Genomic DNA, 22,295 nt, shown 5'->3' on the forward strand with positions numbered 1-22,295 from the left:
ATTTCCAAGTAAATAAAGTATAATAATATTAAAATAAGGTACATAACGTGATGAATATAGCACATATTTATCCAATTTGAGTATTGATACAAAAAAAACTACACTAATGTCAATTGATAAGTAAATAATAGAATAGTTAAACAAGGTACATATGTAAGAAAACCAAGTACATCCGAGTACAAAATATGGTACATATAAAAGTTAATAGAGCACATTGTGATCCAATTTGAGTATTCGATGGGAAGATTGTTGTATTCAACGAACGGAATGTGATTAGTTATTTTAAATATTGAATTTATTAACGAGATTTTCACACAAAAACATATATTATTGAATTATTTATGGAACGTTCACACAAGCACTTGGATTAAAATTATCAAACATGAGATAAACTTCTTTCTAAGTAATGGATGAATGATTATGGAATGTTTTCATAACATGACTTCATCTAGATAACACCAATATCAAAACCATAGGGGTGTTTATGGATATATGTACGATATAGACAAATAATAACATAGTTAGTCTAACAAGCTTTGTTCATGCTAATTCACAAGTATAATATAATATTCCACTACTTGTTAATTGAGGGTACAAATTCAACTAAATCTGGCACATTAAATTTGCAACCGGGTACGTATAGGAGTCAATTGAGCACATCATCTGGTAAATTAGTACCAACATAAGGTCATACATTAGTAAATCAAGTACATTAAAGTTAAAATAAGGTACATAATTTAGTAGTTTTGGTACATTAAAATTTAAATAGGGTACATATCGAAGTCAACGAGTAATTATTAAACACGAGATATACTTATTTGTAATTAGTGGATGAATGACTATGGAACGCTTGCATAACATGACTTCATCTAGAGATCACCAACACGCTCTTTTTTCGAACTTTTTTGTCTAATTAATTTCTAAGATTTATAAAAATAACTTTTTACCATTATTTGTATATTTTATAAACAAAACAATATCAACTTAATTTTGGCACAAAATAGCTTATTTCAAGTACAAAATCTCTATGAAATGTTTACATTATGACTTCATGAAATAGGATCCACCAATTATTTAATTATTATTAAGATGTTCGCACATAGTAATGATCTTTACCTATTAATAAAATCTACTATTACTTGATTATACATACATACATACATACATACATACATACATACATACATTATTTAATGGGTATAGGTAAAAAAAAAAAATTAATTTCTTATCACAATTTTGATCTATCAATTAAACGAAACTAACATCATTAATATTGATACAAAATATGTTAAGTTTGGGATAATCTAATTCGAATTCAGTATTGTTTATTTTAAATAGGGTACATATACTTGGAATTTGTATATAAATTTTGAGGGACAATACCTTTATCTTGATCATCTTCATCATTTTCAAATTCTAAAAATCCCTGTTTTGGAGAAAAAAAATATTTATCTTGATCCAAACTCATGTATATTTAATGAGTAAGAGGTAAAAAAAAAAATTAATTTCTTATCATGATTCCAATTAAACGAAACCAAAAACATAATTATTTATAGAAAATATGCTACTTTTGGAATTAAATAGATTCAGTATTATTCATTTTATATAGGTAATATATATATATATATATATATATATATATATATTGAGGGATACTGTATTTATCTTGATCCAAACTCATATGTATATTTGATGAGTAAGATATTATAAAAAAAGGATTTATTTCACTAAATAACATCCGTTTGACCATGATTTGAAAATATAACATTCTCAATTTTTTTTCTTTATTTTTTTTTGCATTTTCTTTGTATTTGAAGGTTATTTTACAAATTTTTTTTAAAAGAATGTCATAAATCAAAAAATTTGGTTGACCAAGATCATTTTTCAAACTCTCTTGCCAATTAAACGACACTAACAACATTATTATTGATATAAAATATGCTAATTTTAAAATAATTTAACGTGTATTCAGTATTATTCATTTAATATTGGGTACATAACCTCGAAATATAAGTTTAAATTTTGATAAACATTGTCGTTTTATCCAAATTCATAAAACTGTGTACCATAATTTTAAATTATCAATTAAACGACACTAACACAAATTTATTATTATTCATTTTAAATTCGATACATAACTTGAATTTGAGTAAATGACACTAACAAAAGCATTATAGACACAAAATAATTTAATTTAAGTATAGCATAAATGCGAATCATGATTATTCGTTTTAAATTATGTACATAACATCTATTGGATTATAAATTGCGATGGTATGTTGGATGGGTTTGATTATTTTTTGTTACTTATTTTGGATTCAATAAAGAGGAATCAATTTGTTAAAAAAAAAGGAAAAGAAAGTGGAATCAATCTTTAAAATTATAGAAGAAAGAGTGAGAAATTAGAAGTAAGAAGAAGACAAAAACGAGGAGTTCAAGTGCAATTCACAATGGTGGTTAAGGGCTTTTGTGTCTTTTGACTAGATCATGGAATTGAAAAAAGCAAATGGTCTCGGTGAGGGAGTGGAAACAAATGTTTTCTGACATGGATACTAATCCATGGACATAATTTTAAGTTTAGATTTAGGGATTTTTAAGTAATTTACCCTTAAGAAAACTTAACAATTGGGCATGTAGCTTATTTGGTAGGATTAGGAAACTTGTAATTCCAGTCTACACTGGAATAGAGGTGTTTTTGTTTGGTTCTTCCAACTTTCATTCTCATTTTCAAGTTTGCTTTTAAAATTTTACTTATTTGTTTTTGTTGGGCTTAGTGAGTTAATCGACTTATTTAAAATCCTTATCAATTGTATCAATCTAAATCTCTATTATTAAAATTGGATCTTTGGTTACACTTGAGGTGACTATACCTTTTTTTAAATATATATATATATATATATATATATATATATATATATACACGTTAAGTGTGTCTGCACAAGCATTTATCAAGAAACCAAAATCTAATTTTTTAAATTTTATCTTCACTCAATTTTTTCATATTGAAAAAAAAATTTAAATTTAAATTAAATTTTAAAAATAAAGTCAATGAAACCAAAAAAAGTAGGGTTTGAAAATTTTTAAAACCCTATTACTTTACCTTGCTATATTATCAAAGTAGAGACCCTTTAATTAACAAACTTTCAATTAATTGGTGAAACTTGATTTGAAATTATCATTATCTCCTAACTTAATTTTCAATAAAACCAAAATTATTAGGCGAAATAGTGATTTTATACAGTTTCCTCTTTTTTAGTCATTAAAAGCTCACTTTGTGCCCTTTGATATTATTTTATTTACAAATATGACACTCATTTTATAAGATATATATATTTTTTGTGAATATTTGTTTAGAAAAACATTATATTTTTATTATTTTTTTAATTTTACAATTTATTATTTATTGTTTTATTATTTTTTAATTTTACAATTTATTATTTATTATCTTTTTTGAAAAAAAAACGAAATGTACGATATACTAGTATTTATTATTGATACTACACCATATATTCATTGGTGTGAGATCTCTCCTTATACACTTAACTTCAAGGTTCGAGTCCGCACAAACCATAAGTTTGGAGAGCAAAATTGACAACCCCCACTGAAAATTGACGGCTACGTCACCATCGCATGAGAGCGTCATTATGCATCATTACATTCCATAATCATACGTGTCGAACAATTTAATTGATTCTAATTCTAACCACGACTTTGAATCGACATTCTGTCAAAATTTGATAGTCATTTACACTCCCTCCTATATTATTTGGGACACTTTATTCATTAGCAACAGTATGCACAAAGTTAGGACAAACTCAACAAGTAAATACACTTGATAATTGAAAACTAAGTACATGTTGGCCAAACATAAAAATTTTCAACATCAGAGGTTGATTTAATATTTTTGAGAAGGTGATCAAACTCAGATTTTGAGAAAATTATTCACGAAATATAAAATTTTTCGACCCACCCCCGAGCATCCTCTATGGTGCCACTAGGCAGCTACCAGCAGCAAGAAGGCAACTTGAAGGAGAAAGTGGAGGGAAGATGGCCGGTCCTTCGTATATAATCTGCTCTTTCCGATGTCTTCACAGCCATCTCGTTCATTTTCGCCTCCGCGTTTGCTCGTTGCTCCTCCGCTATCCTCCTGGTTGCTGCAAGCTTGTTCGTGTACTTCTCTTGGGCTCGAGATTTCAATCTTTCGGCCTTCGACTACACGCGAAATTTTCAAAATCTTTCAACTCTTCGATCATGGAATATGTTATTGCAATATATATGATGTTGTATATATAGGAGTATTCAGTATTAGTACCTCTGTCTTTCTCATTTCCATCTCAGCTATCCTTTTCTGATGATTCTCCCAAGCTTGAATCTTGACCTCTTCGCGCTTGTACCTAAAACGATCGATAGATGAATTTGGTGAAAATGATGCCACACGATTAAAACTGGGAACAGAATCCATGAAATCAATCACCTTGCCATGTATTTTGCGCGTTCGGCCTCGTCCCAAGCAGTTGCTCGAATTTCCAGAGCATTCAGGTTTCTTGATTGATCAGTAGTCTTGCTCATGTTCTCAGTGATGCTATCGGGTTCTTGTTCTTCTCCATTAGCTTTTCTTGCTGATCCATTGGCCCTTTTCGGCTCGTTTTTCGCCTCACTTTCGGGGGCCATCATTACCCCGTTTTGACACCTCGGATAAGCAGCTGGCTCCGATGCTATAGGACTCCTTGGAGCAGGGGTATTCGCCCGAATCGGGGTGCCCGCTCTCGATGGCTCTTGGCTAGCAATTGGTGTCATTTCTGTGCCCATATCTCTGACACAAACAGATCTCACAACTGATTTAGAACTGTCAACAGGCTTGCTGATTCGCCACACCGACTCATCGCAGTCCACGGTCTTGGTTTCGGCCTCGTCTCGGTTCATGCTCTCCGAGCCAGGGCAGCCGTTTTCGGCCTCCTCTTCGTCGCTGGAGTAGTCCTTCTTCGGCACGGGCACGATCAATCTCCGGTCATCCGCATTCGAATTACGCGGCGAGGCCTTGGCCTGATTCTTCTCCCCTCTAGACAGATTCACCAGCCACTTCTGAGCATCGTCCCACTTCGATGGCGTCGGCTTTCCCAAAGCCGTCCGATGGTGATGCGAGGCGCCGGCCCGGTTCACGCCATTTCTCTTGTGGAAGTCGAAACTAATGCAACTCCCACCGGATATCTCCTGTGTAGTGCTGCCATTGTTCAAGCATCCCTTATCCTCCACACCTCTCATTTTCCACGGTACTCGAAATCAATCTGACTCAAAAGAACCTCCACGCTTCAAAATGCACCCAGAAAATAACAAAACCAATGAAGTAGAAAGAATTAAAGAGGAAACAACAAACACTGTACATTCTGTGGGGCTCTCATTCACTTCACATTCCCATCGGATTCACTGAAGAAAAAAGGAAAGCAAAGCAAAGCAAATGCTACTGCAGAGAATAAAAACTTAGAAACCAAGAAACTTTCGAGGATGGCAGAGTTTGGGAATGGAGTTCAGATCCACCGACTACTGCCACAAAAACAAGAAACCCATTAATTAATTCGCCAACACCAACACATGCATGGTACCCAAAAAAAAAAGTCCGATTCTTGACAATAAAATACTCCAAAAATCACAAACACAGCAGCCCTTTTGCGCCCAAAAGCAGAAAACTACACTGGGGGGTGGGTTCAAACTTACCTTGACATCTTTTACTCACAGAGGAATCTTTTGAAGAGTTCCAGTATAGCTGCTAAACATTTCAAGTGTCACAGTCTGCCATCTCCCCAGATGTTTCAGAGTAATTTAATCAAACGGAATCAGTGTACAAAAAAAACTTTACAATATTATTAATCTTACAAAATACAAGTTAAAAAATGCATGGAAATGTCAGGGATTGGAAGAGCTGGAGCTGGATATTATGCACAAGAATCCAATGGAATGGTGGCATGTGGATGCGCTTCAGAATTTGATAATTTAATGTGTCAGGATCAGTTTGGGGGGCCATTTAATTTCGAGAGCGAAAGCTGTGATAATTTTTCCTCAGATATTTCACATGGAGAGGATGGGGAAGATAATGCGGTGTCTGCTATATATAGATAGAGCGGTATCATTTGGAAGAAGTTCTATTTGACCAGGTGCACGTATTATTTTTAGAATAATAATTTGCTACTAAAATTTATAATTTTTTTCATATTGTTTTATGCAGACAGTGACCTTATTATAAATTGGGTTTTGTTTCAAATTCACAACAATTTTTTAACAATGGGATTTGGAGATTCCATCGCTGTTTAACGACGGAGTTACGACATACAGACGAACGGATGACAACGAACAATATAATTACACCAACCACCAATTCTTGTCCAGCTTTTTTCGGTATGGTTTCGTCGTTATGTTATTGTGAGCAATGATATATATACAATGAATGTTAAACAAAGTTACATATTAGCTTTGAATAACAAAATCATCTACTAATGGAAAGATCTATTCGTTGAGATAAATTTCTAATTTTAAAGATAACGTTGGTAGTAGGTTTAACCATCATGATGTATATATGTCATTTTTCTTACTGATTAACCGCATTGGCATTTCCCTTTATGTGATTTCGAATCGATTTAATGAGTCAAAACGAGGTTAAATTTGTTAAGAAATCGTCAAAAGTTTATTTTTAGAGGTTGCAAACACTATCTAACATATGAAAAAGAAATTTGTTAAGAAATAATTCATAATCACTTATTTTAAAAAATTGCATACAATCCTAACATATGGAGAAAATTAATTAGATTATTAATAATTTCGTAGTTTTCTAGCGAAATTGAAACGAACACCACCACATTCTCAACGGCTTATACCATATGAAGTGGCAACACTAAAGTTCTAGTAGATCACGGGCCTTAAGAGAGTCGATTCCATTGCAATCCATCGCACACATATGAAATACGACGTATGTCCGAGTCGCTAATACAATCATTTAACAAATACTTACGAGAAAATAATTTAAAAAGGTCTATTATTAGAAGGCCATGTGCATAATTGCTCCCCCAAACCAAGTTTGACATTGCCATTTGTGTAAATTAGTGAAAGAAGGCCATGTGCATTGCCTTATGAATCCAAAGATGTCATTAATGCCATGTTTGTATATGTGCACGAAAGGCCACACTTAATTGTATTTAATTAGAGGACAAAGGAATTAAATAATTAAGCCAATGGATTATTTTAATGGGTCTAAAAATGGTAAAATAGGAGCACCAAGTATGTGGCGTGATTATCAATGTATGGCCATGTTATGCATCTATCCCATCAAGAAACAATGTCCCACAAAAATAGTACTTGCGAAAGGGATTGCTCCTACTCCTTACTATATTGTCTTTCGTCAATGAAATGGGGAAATATATGTGTATATATATTTTTTAAAAAATTGATTCTTGGCATTGCCAGCAGTAAAAGATTGCAACTTTTCATCAAATTTTGGGTCATCAGTGTGCTGATTCTATGGTAACTAAGAGTTTTTTCTTGATGCAATTTTTGTACTTAGATTTTTTTAGCGAAATGTTTTAGTGCAAATACAACGAAGTGTCTCGGTGTAACATAAAATATCTCCTACTAGTGTGCGCCTTCACAGTTCTCTTGGAACCGGGGTCAAAATCGAAATCATAACTTGAAAATTGAAATCAAATTGTTTTTCATTTTGGCTATAAAATCAAAATTCGGAACCGAGGAGATATGGTTAGGTTTCGGTTCCTAAAACTAAAAACCGAAACTGTAACAGTGTGGAACTGTAATTAGAATAGTAAATTAATCTTCAAATGTTAGGCCTTGTACGAGTATATAATAGACAACTTGAAGTGTATAATAAATCATTCAATTTACATAAACTAAAATTTGAGCCTATATCTTTAATTTTTTTTCATAAATTAACATCGATTTTACTCCTCTATTGTCGGATTTTGCAAGAATTTCCAGCCTAAAAGTTCCCATTTTCAGGTTTTCACAGTGGCATATGGGGTGAAATTTACCCCATGCACTGTGGCAAAATTTTAGCCACTAGATCAATAAAACGAGTGAAAAATGGGGAACCCGCATGATCCAACGGGTTCGAAGACATGGGAGTGGAGCTCCAGGACGAGGCACAGCATTGCCACCATCTTTTTACCCATACTATAGCCATTGAAGCGATACACGAAAGCGTAAAGAATTTAAAGAAGAAGTCTCAAGTTTCATCTTGAATGATCCCAAATATGGTATTGCATAGTGATAGAGCACTGTTTGAGCAAGCCATGTGGTTTTCCACTACAATTTGAATCCGTTCTGATATCTACAATTCATCAATCAAACATAAGCAAAAGAAAGTACCTTGAAGCTAATTATTGTCCTTGTTCGTGTTGAAAGAAGACATATCACACAACTACAAGCTGAAGTGAAATAAGTTAGCCCATCTTGAAGAGTTCCAAGTTAAGGGGATATTCTGGGACCTGATCTGTGGTTATATCAACTGTAAGATGTATCAAACCACAATGCTGCCACACGTTGATGATCAGTGACAGTGTCAAGCTTGGCTGCTAGAGCCGCCGATCAAATGAATCACTGTCGCAGTAAAAAGTCCCAACAATGCTCCAGCAATGACCTGTCATACGAACATAGTTCAGAACAGAATCATCCCAGAGTTTGTAAGAACCAAGATACTTTAGATCATACAGGAAAAAGACAATCAGTTGTCTTAATTAAGTTAAATCATGAAACCATCTTTGGCCTCAACCCCATCGAAACGTGGAAGAGACGATTCGTGGCACTCAAAATATTGCCAGGTTAAGAAACTTTTTTACACTTACATATTGGGTATAACTTTGGTAGAGTGACTGCACAATTATGCAAATAATCATGCGATCCTTTACGGTACCTGAGAAGGAGTGTGGCCAAGAAGTTCACGCAGAGGTCGGCTCTCAGCAAGAGGATGTTCAGCTGGAAGTTCGCATACTATTTGATTTAGAACCTGACATTGGCAATTTGAGAAGCATGTCACGAATAAACATAGCATTAGAAACTCATATTTATACTTACTATATTATTAAGTTTGAGACACGTATTGTAACTAATTTCAGTGCCATGATATGTTTTTAATGAACCAAAAATATTCTTTTCTCAAATTACAAATATTTATATTTTTCTTTAATAAAAAATATCATTAAAGCTATTTTAGTAAATTAGCATCTTACCTATATTTATCATATCGTAATAAAATATTGTTTTACCTTATCTATACTTTTGAATTTCTAAATTGAATAATTATATCACTCGTAACATAAAGAATTATTATAAAAAAAACGTTTTTAGGTTTTAAATTTTAATACAATATCTCAATTTTTTTAAACAAATTATTTAAAATAATTTTTTTTAAATATATGTATGCACGCATGGCGTGTGAAAAGACACTGGTACATATAATTTATATGGGGTGTATGTTTAACTTTCTTAACTTTACAAGCGAAAATAAGTGGAGATGAAAGGATCTTTGCACAGATATCTGTAGGTATGTTATGGACAAACAAAATCCAAACATACCTCTGCCTGGCGTCCAGCATGTAATCTTACACCAGTTGCATCATACATCACCTGTCAAGATTACTCTGGTAAGACAAATCTACTGTGGCAACATTCATAGCTAAGAGCAATAGGCCATTTCCGACAACAGACAGTTAACCAAGCTGCAGATGAAAATTATGACACTCAAGCAAAGTATGCTGGAAATTTAGGCATTCTCCAATGCGGCCCTTCAAAGAAGGAAACATGCATATGACATTCTGACATCCTCAGGCAGGGAAAGGATCATTATCCAACTCTCTTTCCAACGTTATGTTGCAAAAAATACTCATGCGTTTTAAATCTATGAGGCGGATGAAATGCGGATTTGGAGAACTATATGGGAATGATCTGTTATCACAATTTTACACTATTTCATTAACATTCATGTAATCTCTATCTTTCAACGGAATTTTGATATTCAAAAAGTGCCTGTTTTAACCTCTCACCCTTTTCTGTTCAAATAAGAATCGCCGATCAGAAATAAAAGGATAAACCTAACCTTTAAACAAAACCCTCGACATTTTTCACTTATTTTGGAAACACAACCTCAGCTATTGAAAAACTGAAGCACTTAGAAGTGTCACACCGTTGTTGATTCCCAACAATGCATAAAGACACGTTAAGATTCCAATTTGACTCTCAAGGATTCCATCATCAAGAAGAACTAGGCCAATTGAATTTGAATGTTGTCGATTGCTAAGATAAAATGCATTTTCTTACAGGAAATGAAGCAACACAAGGCTACAGAAGAAAAAAAATCAGTAGAGACCATACCACGCAAGCCAATATAAATGCAGTAGCAAACAGTGATCCTCCAAAACCGTCATGCAAACCAACAGCCACTGCAAGAGCGACTACTGTTGCTGAATGAGATGATGGCATGCCACCTGATCCAACAAGTTGCTTAAGGTCCCAATGGTTTTCCTTGTACCTACAGAAATACAACTGTCTTAATACTTTCAGAAGAAAACACATGCACTCACACAAACATGTGACCAGAAAGTACAACATTCACACCTAATGTGGTTCAAAAACAAGATTTGCCTGAAAAACCAGCAGATCTACCAATGGACTATTTTGTTGGTCATTTAAAGTTTTATTTCACTTTAGTTCAATTTAGTATGGAAAGGTATGGGTTGAGGGAGTTGAATGGTGCCAAGGAAATCGAAAGTAGATCAAACATTTGAAGCCCCCTCTCAATTTTCTGGTCTTGAAAACAAGAAGAACATATGCATTCATTTTCATCATCTTAACCATCGCAGTTGAGTTCGTAACTTTTATTGTTCTGCCCCAATGCAAAACATAAATTTCAAGGTAGAAACATTATCAGACGCCATCTATGTTTCTTTTGTTTTTTAAAAGGTAAGAATGGAGGAGTAACATTGCCAATAGCAATTTGATATAATGTCATTTATTCCATATGCAAGTTATTCATGCTTATATCTGACGTCTGAACGAAATCGAACAAGTTTTGATGAACTTATTCATCATCATGAGCCACATTCTTCAACAGTTCTTGATGAGTAATTTGAGCCTTGCATGTTCCTTGTTTCCAACTAGTTGATTCAATATCGTAATTGGTATAATATGTTGAAAGAAATACAAATCTGCCAGATAGCTCAAGACCCTTCTTTTAAAATTCCCCTACCACGACCGTATATATGTTTTTTTTCAGCTGGACATTTGAATCCAAGCTAAAGCAGGAAGCTGCAAAACCCCCAATAATGTAAAAAGAATTTTAAAAAGAAATCTTCTAAGAATACAAGTTTAGAAAATTCACACATATAAAGAAAATATACCAACACACATAAGATCTGATCCTTGATTACACCCAAACCAATTAAAAATTTAAAACAATCAGAACCGAAGGAAACGAACACCAACCCAACATCATAACTCCAACATCTCTGGAAAAAAATTAAATTTCACATAAATCCATCAAAGAATAGCAAAGAAACACACATAACAGACGAGATTTTACCAGGAAGTCACGAGCTTGATGGACTGGGCGATAGCAAACGCCAGGAGGGCAGACATCAACGGGGCATTCGTAAAAAACGAGGACGAAGAATCATACGAGGTTGTCGCTCCAGCTGCTGCTACAGTTGACTTCTGCATCGAATCTTGGATCAACCCCACGTTCGATCCCACTATTTCATCCATTCCCATCAATTTTTTTTATCTGTCCTTTCGTCCCCCTCCGATCCTCAAAATCGACTTTTATACCAAGAAACTGATCTGGGCAACAATTATTCACGTCCTTTTCTTCCTCAATCTTCAACTCCGTATAGATTCAGGCAAATAATTGTGCTCTTGACACCTATTTTTGACGTTTCAGCTTAAGAGAATGGAGAAAGAGACGAAACGGGGGCTGAATCAATCTTGGGGGGAAGAGGTAGTCTTAACCACCAAAGAGTCGTGTGTTTTGACGAGTGATGTTCGGATTTTTGGTTACAAATGTGCGAAGCTACTAGCACGTGATAAATAATTTCTAAACTCAACATGTTTGAAATTTTTCGAATCCAATTCAAGCAAAAACTATCGCAAAATAGATAGGAATGGTTGATTATAAAACGCATTTACTCAATTCATATTTATAATTCGAGCTTCAAATTGAAATTCGAGTATGTTTGAATAATTCGAGTCTAGTTCCAAGTCGATTTCTATTTTTATAATATTTTAAAACTCGAGCTTAATCGAATTCGACCTTAAATATACTTATCATTCAAATTCGAATGTTAATTGTTTCAAATTTGGCTAGATTCACTTAATTTACACCCCTACAGTCTCAAATTATTCATCATCTAACAATGATATGAAAGAAAATTCACAGTTTAGTCTCATTTGTGGGGTCATTGCCGGTTCAATTCTAAACAATTTAATGTGCTGATTTAGTCCCAAATGTTTTTATTATTTGAGATGAGATCGAAGGTTTTAGATTACTACCTTATATGTCATTTGTAACATTTAATTTAGAATACCAAAAAGCATTCCTTCCGAATTACAAATTTAATCCATTTTCATTTGATACAAAATACCATAAACATGTATTTTAGCAAATTTATATCTCCTCTCAAATTTTTAAAATTACTAAATATATGTATCTTCGAATTTTAAGGAGAAAGACAAATCACTTTAGGTATTTTTCATGCTAAAAATTTTACTTTTTATTATAAATATGAGTATAGATTATCTATTGTCTTACAATAGACATAAGTTCGTTATTATTTGTACTTTTCTTTCTATCTGAGGGGAAAGTCTATGATACCCCAATAATTAAGATAAAAAAAAATTGTTATATTATTCTTGTCTTTCAATTTATCTTCTCATCTTCCATCGTCGTCAAGTTCCATGAGCCACACTACGTTAAAATACTGGTTGAAATTATTCACGAGTAAAATTCATTGAAGTCCAATTTGTTTTTTAGTACATTCAACTAAAATCACATTTTATTTTTCAGAGTAATTTACAAAAAATTACATTTTACTATTAACAAATTATTTATTCAAATATAATATATTTTGAAAATATTAATAAGTATGTAATAAAATGGTATTTTTTTTCTATCTATATCAAATAATTATCTTTTTTTAAGGAAAAATTGATATAGAAATTATAGATTAATAAATTATACTCAATAAATAAATCATATATACGACTGAAATATATTTAATATATCGATAAAAATACAATAAATAAATATTTGTTTATTTATATTTAAATTCAAGCACAATTAAAAGAATTATACTTACAAATTATTCGATCAAATGGAGAAATTTTAGGTAATCAGAGTCATGCAAATCGAGACAATGAGTGATGTTTTTTTTCTATGAGATTTATTTTTTCATGATCTTAAACTTTAATGTTGAATATTTGGCTCCAGTGATATATATTTATTTTATTATATTTTCATTAATATATTATAATATTTGTTGTTATATAATTTGAGTTGATGATATTTATCATGATATAATTTTAAATAAATATAAATTTTTTTAAATTAATCAATAAAATACACTTGAAAATAAAATTATGTACATAATCAAATTTTGATAATAATAATAATAATTAGACATAACAAAAATTTAGGTTATGGATAATAATGACTTTTTAATTTGATCATGTACCAATTAAATCATTTACATTAATTCATGTACCAATTTAATATTTTTTCAAAAATTCGTGTACCAAAATGAATATTACACATTATTCACGTATTGCAATAAAAAGGAAAACTCAGCACTATGGGGAATATATTTACAAATAATACATATAACATGAATATTATATATGATTTGATCCAAAACCTTCTACATTCTAGTTCTCTCCTCCATTGCAAATGATATAAAGTTATGTTATGTGCTTGCAAAATGAAGAACTACGACACGAGCAGGACAATGCAAGCAATGTTTCGCTTGGAAATTGTTGGTGTTCCTACATCTTTCGAGCCACGGCATGTCGGAGAGCGTGTAGAACTTATACCTTCTGATGGCCCATGGTGAGCTAGCTGCGAAGGACAAACAGAAACAGAGAATATTTTAGATTAAACGAACATTTTCTTGATTGATCTCATAAACAAGATTATTTGTGTAAGTCGAACACGAAACTTACGTCCTGGAGAACCAACATTTCTATTGTTATCCTGTTCAGTTGGCCACTGAGAAAAAAAGATGATGAGCATGCACGGAGATAAAGAACTAGGAAGGATTTCTTTAGCTATGAGTCAGTCTATGACTATGTGCTCCTCTGCATAGTTTGATCCACATGAGCTGTTTTTGCGTAATAGTACACCATCCACCCGAGGGGACGTAGAAGTTATATCATGTCCTTCCCAACAAAATTCATGAGCTCTGCCTTTGCTGCATCCATCACCACTTTAAAGTCCATTTGTGCATACCTTCCCCTGAAATTTAGTATAGCAACGGCCATTCAGTTTGAGTTTCGAAAAAACGAGAGCGGATTACAACTAAAATATCAGATATATTCAGTTTAATGAGTTGACTGTCCTACTACACCCTGCAGTCTATGGATATATAGACTATTGCCCTTTTTTGTAGATATACCAGAAATGAGTTCTTGACCAAGTAGCTGAGGGAAAGGCAGGGCTGGAAAGTCCATGGAATATTCTTGCAATTGCCCGGGGAGTAAATTTCGCATGTGAATTACTCCGGAGAAAAACCTGACACCAATAAAGGGACCAAGGTTACAACTTTGCCTAATAATGTCCCACTCCACCGGAAAAAAGAATTAGAATTTCAGAAATTTATACCTTCACGTCAGCTCGTAAAAATGGACTGCAGATGGAAATAAAGTTGATGTTAGTCCAATGATACAGTAGTTGCTAAGAATTGCAAAAACTTGGCAACAATAGTTTGAACCTGCTTTGATCCATCTGGTTTGTGAGAACAACATCAGCATCAGCATCAGCATCAGCATCAGCATCATCGTGAGCATCAGCATCCCGAGTGAAGTACTTCAGAATTTTTCTCTGCAGACATGCTGTGTGTTGGTTCTTGTAGCAACCTTGGGCCTTGTCACAAAATTTTGTAGCAAAGACTGCAGCATTATACGCTGCGTCAATTTTCCGGATCTAAATAAAAGGCAGAACACATGTTACTAAAGAAATGCAACTGGTAAAGTACAAGAAGCATATGCTCAGTACTGAATCTTCCACTTGCACCAGATACCCTTGAAGGATGAAACAGAAAAGGAACAAAAACAAAAGGAAAGAGCAGAATGAAGGATGAAAGGCGGCCAATAAGATGACTAACAACAATCACCTTACAGGTCTCAATCTCACGTAGCCAGTTCGAAAGGTCTGCTGCCAAAGAACATATATCGTTCGGGACCTCAATAACTCGATAACAGAAGGCCTGATCTTTCAATTCATATGTAATTTCCCCCTTCAACTGATGCAAGAAAATGCTCTAGTTTATCAATACACTGAAATAGATAATGGTTATGTTGTGTTAGGACTGCAAATATACTACCATTGGTCCGAAACAATAAGTCCCTTACTCTAGTTATCTTTCATTTTATATGATCAAGAAAATTTACTTTTCAGGCAAAATTGCTCCTTACCTCTTATAGTTTCTCTTTTAAGTCCCACGTGCGATGACCCTATAAGTTATCTATCTATATCATGTGGTAAAGAGAGTCCCATGAAGCAACTGTTTTTCTTGTATTTAGTGTGGCTTTTTGGTTTCCAAAATTACCCGTCTCCATACCACATCATTTAATTAATATGTCGATCACATCTGTTGGTTCGAAGGATAAGAATTTCAATTATTCTTAAGCAAGCTTTCAGTTCAAGTCTTGTCAATGGAACAACCACGTGCTCACGGAGCTTCCTCCATAATAGATCCGACCAAACTTGACTCAGATCAGTTTGGACCAATGTGGGCTTAGGGAACGGGGGGTCTAGACCAGAATATTATACACACACCATACATACATATACACACAGACATGTATGTATCGATTTGGCCGAAATTCAGTTTTTAGTGTTAATCCGTATTATTTAATCTCTTAAACATCCCTTATTCCACTAAACTTTAATTTAAATATCAATGTTCATAGGCACAATAATTCTAGAGCATAAATCATGTGTGTATAATAGTTTTAAGAAAAGAAGGAACTTGAATCTTTTAGCTATGACAAAATGAAAATTGGGCGCCAGAATGAGAGAGATTGATACTGTAATATATGAATATTTCAGCTTATAGAAGACATGCAGAGGATAGAGTCACTAGATGTTCTTTAAACCAGACACTGCAGCCCAAGATTGAAAAAAAAAAACTTGGAGCAAATTAAACCAAGCTAACCTTTAGACTCTGCAAATGGTTTGACAAGTCAAAAGGTTCCATTCTAAGGCTATTTGCAATGGACGGTATATCAAACAGATATTGTCCATCCTTCACCTCAGACCTGTTTATTCAAGTCATATTCAGAAAAGGAAATGTTGTTCAATCAGAGATTACTTGAGTTATGTCAATAAGAACTAGAAAAACGAAATGCTCACTTCTTTATAATCGCCCCGACCACAGGATTTCCACCTGCAAGCAGTGCTGGCGATGTCTGAAGCAGGCAAATAATCAAAATTTCCATGCAGAAAGAATATTAATTCACGAAAGTTGATCAACATTGAGGTTGTATTAATTACAATCAATTAGAAACAGTTATATGGTAGATCAAATTCCAAAATGCAGTGTAGCTTATAGACTATGGTAGAGTTGCACTTTTTCCCCAAGTTCGTGAAAATGGTTTCTAAACGGAACTGTCGATATGGGATGACTAAATTCATAAGCACTTGCAAAGTTCTGACAATTACATATGCTACCCACCTGATGAAAGTTTAAAGTGCAAGACACTGTTATTTGTGGAAGCAAATGCATGTATTGCACTTCACCCAACTCTAACTGTGTTAATATCGTCAGAATTACCTATAAACCAAGAACAAAATAAGTATACAAGGATTACAAGGTCATCAACAAAAAGTAAGGAATTCAATACTACCAAACTTTTTTTGTATTTCAATTTTCAAGTAAATTTGTTTGTGGGAACAAAGCACAATATTTCCACAATGCATAGTTACATACTGTGACACCATCTCGAACTATTGGATATAGCATCTAAACAAATTTATATTAACATGAGTAAGTGAGTGAGGCCTCAAGGTTGGTCATTGAGTTTATTCATGAAAACATAACCAGAACAAAACTGCGAGGTATGAACAGCATGGAAAAACTTTAGCAAAAACAGTAAAATGAAGAACCTCTTCTTTCATGTCAAATTTGCGAGCTGCGGATTCCTTGACTAGGGAACAAATTTCGTTGTCTGAGAGTCTTCCAGTCATAAAAATGTGACACAGTAACTTGTTGATAGCATATTCATCAACTCCATCACTGTGAATCAGATTGTGGATTGAAAATTCAGGATTCTCTATTCACCCAAACAGAGGGTTGTACTGCAAAATGGTGTTTATTATACCTGTACATCAAACTCCGAAGCTTATAGTATGAGGTATGATCCAAGAAAAGATGACAATAAGATGATCTGCCATCTCGTCCTGCACGGCCAATTTCCTGAATTCATTGCATGACAAATTTATTTTCAGATGCTTGGATCATGATATATTCAAAAAAAAAAAAAAAAGCAAGAACTAGCTGAAATGACAAATGAAGCCAAATTTGACCTGAACATACTCTTCCAAGCTTTCTGGTAAACAATAATGAATTACCTGAAACAGCATGATTCAGAAACTTCATCAATAATTTCCATATACACTGACATAGTGGAAATGCTTATCATGCACTAGAAAACACAGCAGTAAATGTTGTAGCAGTAGTGAGTTTCAGAAATCTTCTAACACACAAAAACTTTGAAAAAACAGCATGAGATGTACTTAATTTATTCGTTAAATATCCCTGAAATTTCTTTCTTGATGTCTTTTAGCCCACTTCTGGGGCTTTAGAGTTAAATATGGGGCAGTTTTGTGATCAGTTAAATCTTGGATTTACATTCCTTTATTTCGATTCCTTTCATTCAAAAAGCAAAGCATGATGATAAAACAAGAAGTTCGCAAGTATTAATGTAAAACCAATTTCAAGACTCAAACAAAGGGTAATGAAAGATCTGCTTACAGCTCCAACATCTCTTTTATTAAGCCCCATGCCAAAAGCCACTGTTGCAACAACCTTCCCAGAAAGAATACAAATCAGTGAACAAGAAGATATTATAAGGCAAGCATCCAAAAAGAATCACCCCGCGAGAAAAGATGAGAAATATTTCCTTACCACTCTTATCTTGTTAGAACAAAATAACTCCTGTACGCGACTCCTATCTTTCGCAGGAATACCACTGTGGTAACTCTGGGAAATATTCAAAATTTATTTCGTATAGTCAACATCCATTTAAGGAACCACCCCTTAAATCAAACTCTGTATCTTTCAACTGAATGAAGTTAGCAAGTCTAACCTTCGCCGAGATATTGTTATCACAGAGGTATCTGCTTATCATGTCGGTTTCAGACTGCAGATCAAATTGAGAGGCAAAAGTTGCATAAAATTCAATATGATAAAAGGAAAATAAATCCAACTAAGTTCACTATGCACCACAAGAGAATCAAATGATTGAATTCTAGGCAAACAATGCATATGGTTGGGAAAGTATACCTGGAATTTACAATATATAATGATGCTTTTGATATCCGAAAATGGAGAAGACTTTATCAGTGCCATCAAATCTTTCATTCTGAAAATGTTTTTAACAAGAAGCTATTGAGATCCAGCACTAACAAGAGTCTTACGAAGGCAACCTGGCAGCGAAAGAAGACTGTTTGGGATTCACCTGTTTCCACTCATTGAAATCGACAGATGCAGATTTTCCCTCAAGTTGTCCGACTTAATAAGATTTGTTGCAGGAATCTCTAAGGCGTGCATTACATCATGCAAAGTTCTGGTTGTTGCAGTTGCAGTCATAGCAAGAATGCATCCAGCATTAAGCCTACCATGCAGCAAAGAGCCTCTGAGCCTCATATATGAAGGTCGAAAATTGTGTGACCTGTCCCAGAAAATGAAGCTGAGTTAACTTTGTGAAAGAAGGCTTAAGAGATGTTTAAGTTTAGCAAGACAACAACCAAGCAAAGAAAATCAACACGTAGCATTTATTAGCATGATGATGATAAGTAAAGTGCTAAACAAAAACCTCCAAGCACTCACCATTCAGAAACACAGTGGGCCTCATCAATGACCACAAGAGATAACATTGAAGTCTTGGAAAATATTGATATGAATTCTTCATTCAAAAATCTTTCTGGTGAGACAAAAAGGACCTGAATCATTAACTTTAACAAGTTAAAATTCCATCAATTTTGGTGAAAAATAAAGTTTACAAGGGAAAAACATAAGCCAGTGAAAAGATCAATGGCAGTTCATGGTTAAAAAGAACTTAATAACACAAATTGATTAAAAATTGAATGCATAAGCAGGAAACTTTTAAATAGCTTGATGTGTGTTTTAATAAGTAGTAGCGGAAACAGAGAGTGTATGGAAGAATTCGACACAAATGAACCTTTATTCCTCCTTCTTGCAGTGACCTGAGTGTTTCTGATGCCTGTTCTGCCGTCTAAGAAAGAAGCAAGAAACTCATAGTAAACAAATTCTAAGCACAGATGGACAAACTATAAAAAACAAAGTACACAAAAGGAAACCGAGAGAGCAATAACCTGAGTGCTACATAAGAGACCGCCCGGAATCGAGGGAGGTAGCTGTTTGAGCTGATCAATCATCAGAGCAACCAAAGGACTCACAACAAGTGTGACTCCTGGAAAAACCATAGCAGGCAGTTGGTAACAAAGGGACTTGCCAGCTCCAGTCGGCAAGACCAGCATTGTGGAGTTCCCATTAAGCACCATCTTTATAGCATCAAATTGACCATTCCTAAATGAATCATAACCATGCGTCAACTTCAACAAATTCAACAAATTCTTTTCGGATGCCTCGTTTCTCACCTTCATCACGGCCTCTCCGATCAGTTCATTATCATCAAAACACAGTCCAATTTCCCCCTCTTTGATATCCACAACCAAACCTTCTTCATCAAGAGCCCCACTGTCTTCTCCTCCAACTCTTCTGCTTCCTTTACTTTTTTTATTAAATTTCCATCGCCTACCTGATTTACTGAAGCTGTTCCTTTTATTCAAATATCTGAACTTTTTCCTCCCGTAGCCGTTAATATTAAGCTTCACAAAATTACCTTCACTTACACATTTAGGCCTTTTCACGGTTGGTGTATCGGGAACATTACCTCCTATCAAATTAAGGCCCGCCCTTCCTTTTCTCTTTGCCATCCCTTTATCAACAGCTTCGATTTTAAATTCTTTGAAATCTGCACTTCTCTCGGAGCAACCTTCACCTTTTGTCTGAACCGAAACATCATCCTCAAAGTTAAGATCTTTACCCCTTGAGCTCACTAATGAAGTAAATCTGGATGTGCAGTGGCCTCCAGGAAGGATGAACTCCGAGGCATTCTTGTAATTTTGAAGGTTGTCTGGTTCATTGATCTGTAAAGGTAAATTGGAAAACAAATCACGTAAGATCTGGGGTTGGGCTTCGACCGGCTCGGATTTAGACGCATTCAAATCCGAATTCGGTTTTGGATTGGGGTTTATCCTAGAGATTTTGGGCTTCAAAGTTAACCGAGAATTGGTGCCGGCGGAGGCTGAGATTTTGGCTCTAGCTTTGGTGGAAGACAGAAGGGTCATCAGAGCCTGCGACCGCCGTGGAACCGAGGTGGCTGGTGGACCACGCGGCGGGGAGGAGGAGATGTGAGAGCCGTCGGAGTCTGAATCGGAATCCATCGGAAGATTTGCCGAGTGCCGCCTCCCCACTGGTTGCTTACATATCTAATTCCCGCCAATGTTATTACATAGAGTTCAAATTATTTGACATTTTTAAAAAAAAATAATTTGACAATTTTAATAATAATCAATAAATTTTGATGATAAATTCTCAAATAAGTTACTCATATAATATAAAGTTTTGACTTGATCTATTTAGGATATTGTAGATCACTTGCATCTATCTCGCACCAAAATCCCGAGTTAATGGTATGTGATGTAATTATCGGTTAATTCGTTCAAAAACCGAACCGAATTAATTGAAGTATTTTTAGACTAATCGAACCAAATTTATGCTAAAACCGATTTAATCGAACCGAATTAAAATCGATTAATTAAGTCGGTTACAGAATTAACCGGTTGTTTCACAAAATAAATTAAAAAATACAAAATTTTATTAAGTTATTGATTGAAATATGATATTTTTATCATAATAAAACACATTAAGCTTAAAAAAAATTAAAATAACAAAAATTATGTACAATATTAAATATAAACACATTAAAAATATATTATAAATTATATGTAAAGCCTAATAAAAAAATTTAAAATTTAATTATTTATAATTCGATTAACCGAATTAACCGAAATTTTTTTAGAAAATCGAAAGCCGAACCGAATTAACCGACATTTCCTAACACTAAAACCGAATTTCCGAATTAACCGAATCGACCGATATATTGCTCACCCCTAAATGTAATATTGTTTAGTGTTTATCATTTGTCATGTTTCAAACATGTATGTATTTTTAAGACGAAAATAACGAAATTTTATGGTTTTAATCTAATTTTATATATGTATATGTATAATATATATATATATATATATATGTGTGTGTGTGTGTGTGTGATATTAAGAAAAAGCTTATAATTTTCAATTTTCAACTTTGGTTAGGTGCCGTTCTTTGGTGGCTGGAGGCCCAAGAATAGTGTACTCAATCATCATTTAATAATGAATTGGTACATGATTAATTTGTTTTAAATAAAAGATTGCATATTCAAAATATATCAAGATATCGTAAGTACTTCTATTCTGACGATAACCAATCGCATAATTATTTGACTAAAAATGTAAAAATGTAAGTACTTTTATTTTGACTGTAGCCAAATGCATAATTATTTGACTAAATGTAAAATTTAAAAACGAAATATTCAAGTTCAAAATCAAAGTTTTATTCATCTAAAATAACCTTAAAAAGCTTATAATAGTTCCCAACTTCCCATCAACCTCGATTCCATTAGAATGCCCACTGAATCACATAAATCTAAGAATCGAATCACCTATTAGCTCTTATGCGGAATAT

At 33.8% G+C, this 22,295-nt stretch overlaps 3 protein-coding genes across 12 annotated transcripts; all 3 read right to left on the reverse strand.

Annotated features, from left to right (window-relative positions):
* Positions 1–3,817: 3,817 nt before the first annotated feature.
* On the reverse strand, positions 3,818–6,077 carry LOC140881730 (uncharacterized). Of its 7 annotated transcripts, none has more exons than XM_073287271.1 (5): positions 5,872–6,077; positions 5,713–5,761; positions 4,475–5,538; positions 4,313–4,394; positions 3,818–4,212 (listed from the first exon to the last, which is right to left on the reverse strand). In XM_073287271.1, exons 3-5 carry the CDS (start codon positions 5,260–5,262, stop codon positions 4,003–4,005), a joined length of 1,080 nt encoding a protein of 359 aa, XP_073143372.1. In that variant the 5' UTR covers positions 5,263–5,538; positions 5,713–5,761; positions 5,872–6,077; the 3' UTR covers positions 3,818–4,002. The 7 variants fall into 7 exon arrangements, with proteins under 7 accessions (XP_073143372.1, XP_073143373.1, XP_073143371.1 ...); XM_073287272.1 differs by having other exon boundaries at positions 4,475–5,541; XM_073287270.1 differs by having other exon boundaries at positions 4,475–5,761.
* A 1,862-nt stretch (positions 6,078–7,939) lies between these two features.
* LOC140881977 (uncharacterized) lies at positions 7,940–12,030 on the reverse strand. Its single transcript, XM_073287676.1, has 5 exons — positions 11,576–12,030; positions 10,369–10,525; positions 9,574–9,624; positions 8,912–9,004; positions 7,940–8,638 (listed from the first exon to the last, which is right to left on the reverse strand). The coding sequence occupies exons 1-5, from the start codon at positions 11,761–11,763 to the stop codon at positions 8,561–8,563; spliced, it is 567 nt and encodes a 188-aa protein (XP_073143777.1). The 5' UTR covers positions 11,764–12,030; the 3' UTR covers positions 7,940–8,560.
* Positions 12,031–13,837: 1,807 nt separating this feature from the next.
* LOC140882877 (ATP-dependent DNA helicase Q-like 5) lies at positions 13,838–20,957 on the reverse strand. Of its 4 annotated transcripts, XR_012150296.1 has the most exons (20): positions 19,820–20,957; positions 19,666–19,719; positions 19,314–19,426; positions 18,943–19,155; positions 18,768–18,846; positions 18,571–18,624; positions 18,390–18,464; positions 18,237–18,290; positions 17,789–17,833; positions 17,584–17,678; positions 17,369–17,498; positions 16,938–17,036; positions 16,616–16,671; positions 16,419–16,521; positions 15,375–15,503; positions 14,973–15,184; positions 14,864–14,888; positions 14,658–14,773; positions 14,206–14,497; positions 13,838–14,101 (listed from the first exon to the last, which is right to left on the reverse strand). XR_012150296.1 is itself a non-coding variant. In XM_073289107.1 (19 exons), exons 1-19 carry the CDS (start codon positions 20,951–20,953, stop codon positions 14,410–14,412), a joined length of 2,874 nt encoding a protein of 957 aa, XP_073145208.1. In that variant the 5' UTR covers positions 20,954–20,957; the 3' UTR covers positions 13,838–14,409. The 4 variants fall into 4 exon arrangements, 2 of the variants coding, with proteins under 2 accessions (XP_073145208.1, XP_073145209.1); XM_073289107.1 differs by having other exon boundaries at positions 13,838–14,497; XR_012150297.1 differs by lacking the exons at positions 13,838–14,101; positions 14,206–14,497; positions 14,658–14,773; positions 14,864–14,888 and having other exon boundaries at positions 15,048–15,184; positions 15,375–15,537.
* Positions 20,958–22,295: the final 1,338 nt, after the last annotated feature.

Source organism: Henckelia pumila, chromosome 2, assembly GCF_033568475.1.
Source record: "Henckelia pumila isolate YLH828 chromosome 2, ASM3356847v2, whole genome shotgun sequence".
NCBI classification, from domain to species: domain Eukaryota; kingdom Viridiplantae; phylum Streptophyta; class Magnoliopsida; order Lamiales; family Gesneriaceae; genus Henckelia; species Henckelia pumila.

Coding starts and splice junctions, on each gene's coding strand:
- LOC140881730 (XM_073287271.1), bottom strand. CDS start 5,262: ATGAGAGGTGTGGAGGATAAGGGATGCTTGAACAATGGCAGCACTACA. Junction 4,395..4,474: donor CGCGCAAAATACATGGCAAG/GTGATTGATTTC, acceptor CGATCGTTTTAG/GTACAAGCGCGAAGAGGTCA. Junction 4,213..4,312: donor TGGAAATGAGAAAGACAGAG/GTACTAATACTG, acceptor TTTCGCGTGTAG/TCGAAGGCCGAAAGATTGAA.
- LOC140881977 (XM_073287676.1), bottom strand. CDS start 11,763: ATGGGAATGGATGAAATAGTGGGATCGAACGTGGGGTTGATCCAAGAT. Junction 10,526..11,575: donor ATCAAGCTCGTGACTTCCTG/GTAAAATCTCGT, acceptor GTATTTCTGTAG/GTACAAGGAAAACCATTGGG. Junction 9,005..9,573: donor ATGCTGGACGCCAGGCAGAG/GTATGTTTGGAT, acceptor TGCCAATGTCAG/GTTCTAAATCAAATAGTATG.
- LOC140882877 (XM_073289107.1), bottom strand. CDS start 20,953: ATGGATTCCGATTCAGACTCCGACGGCTCTCACATCTCCTCCTCCCCG. Junction 19,720..19,819: donor GTCTCTTATGTAGCACTCAG/GTTATTGCTCTC, acceptor CTTCTTTCTTAG/ACGGCAGAACAGGCATCAGA. Junction 17,679..17,788: donor GCTTGGAAGAGTATGTTCAG/GTCAAATTTGGC, acceptor CAATGAATTCAG/GAAATTGGCCGTGCAGGACG.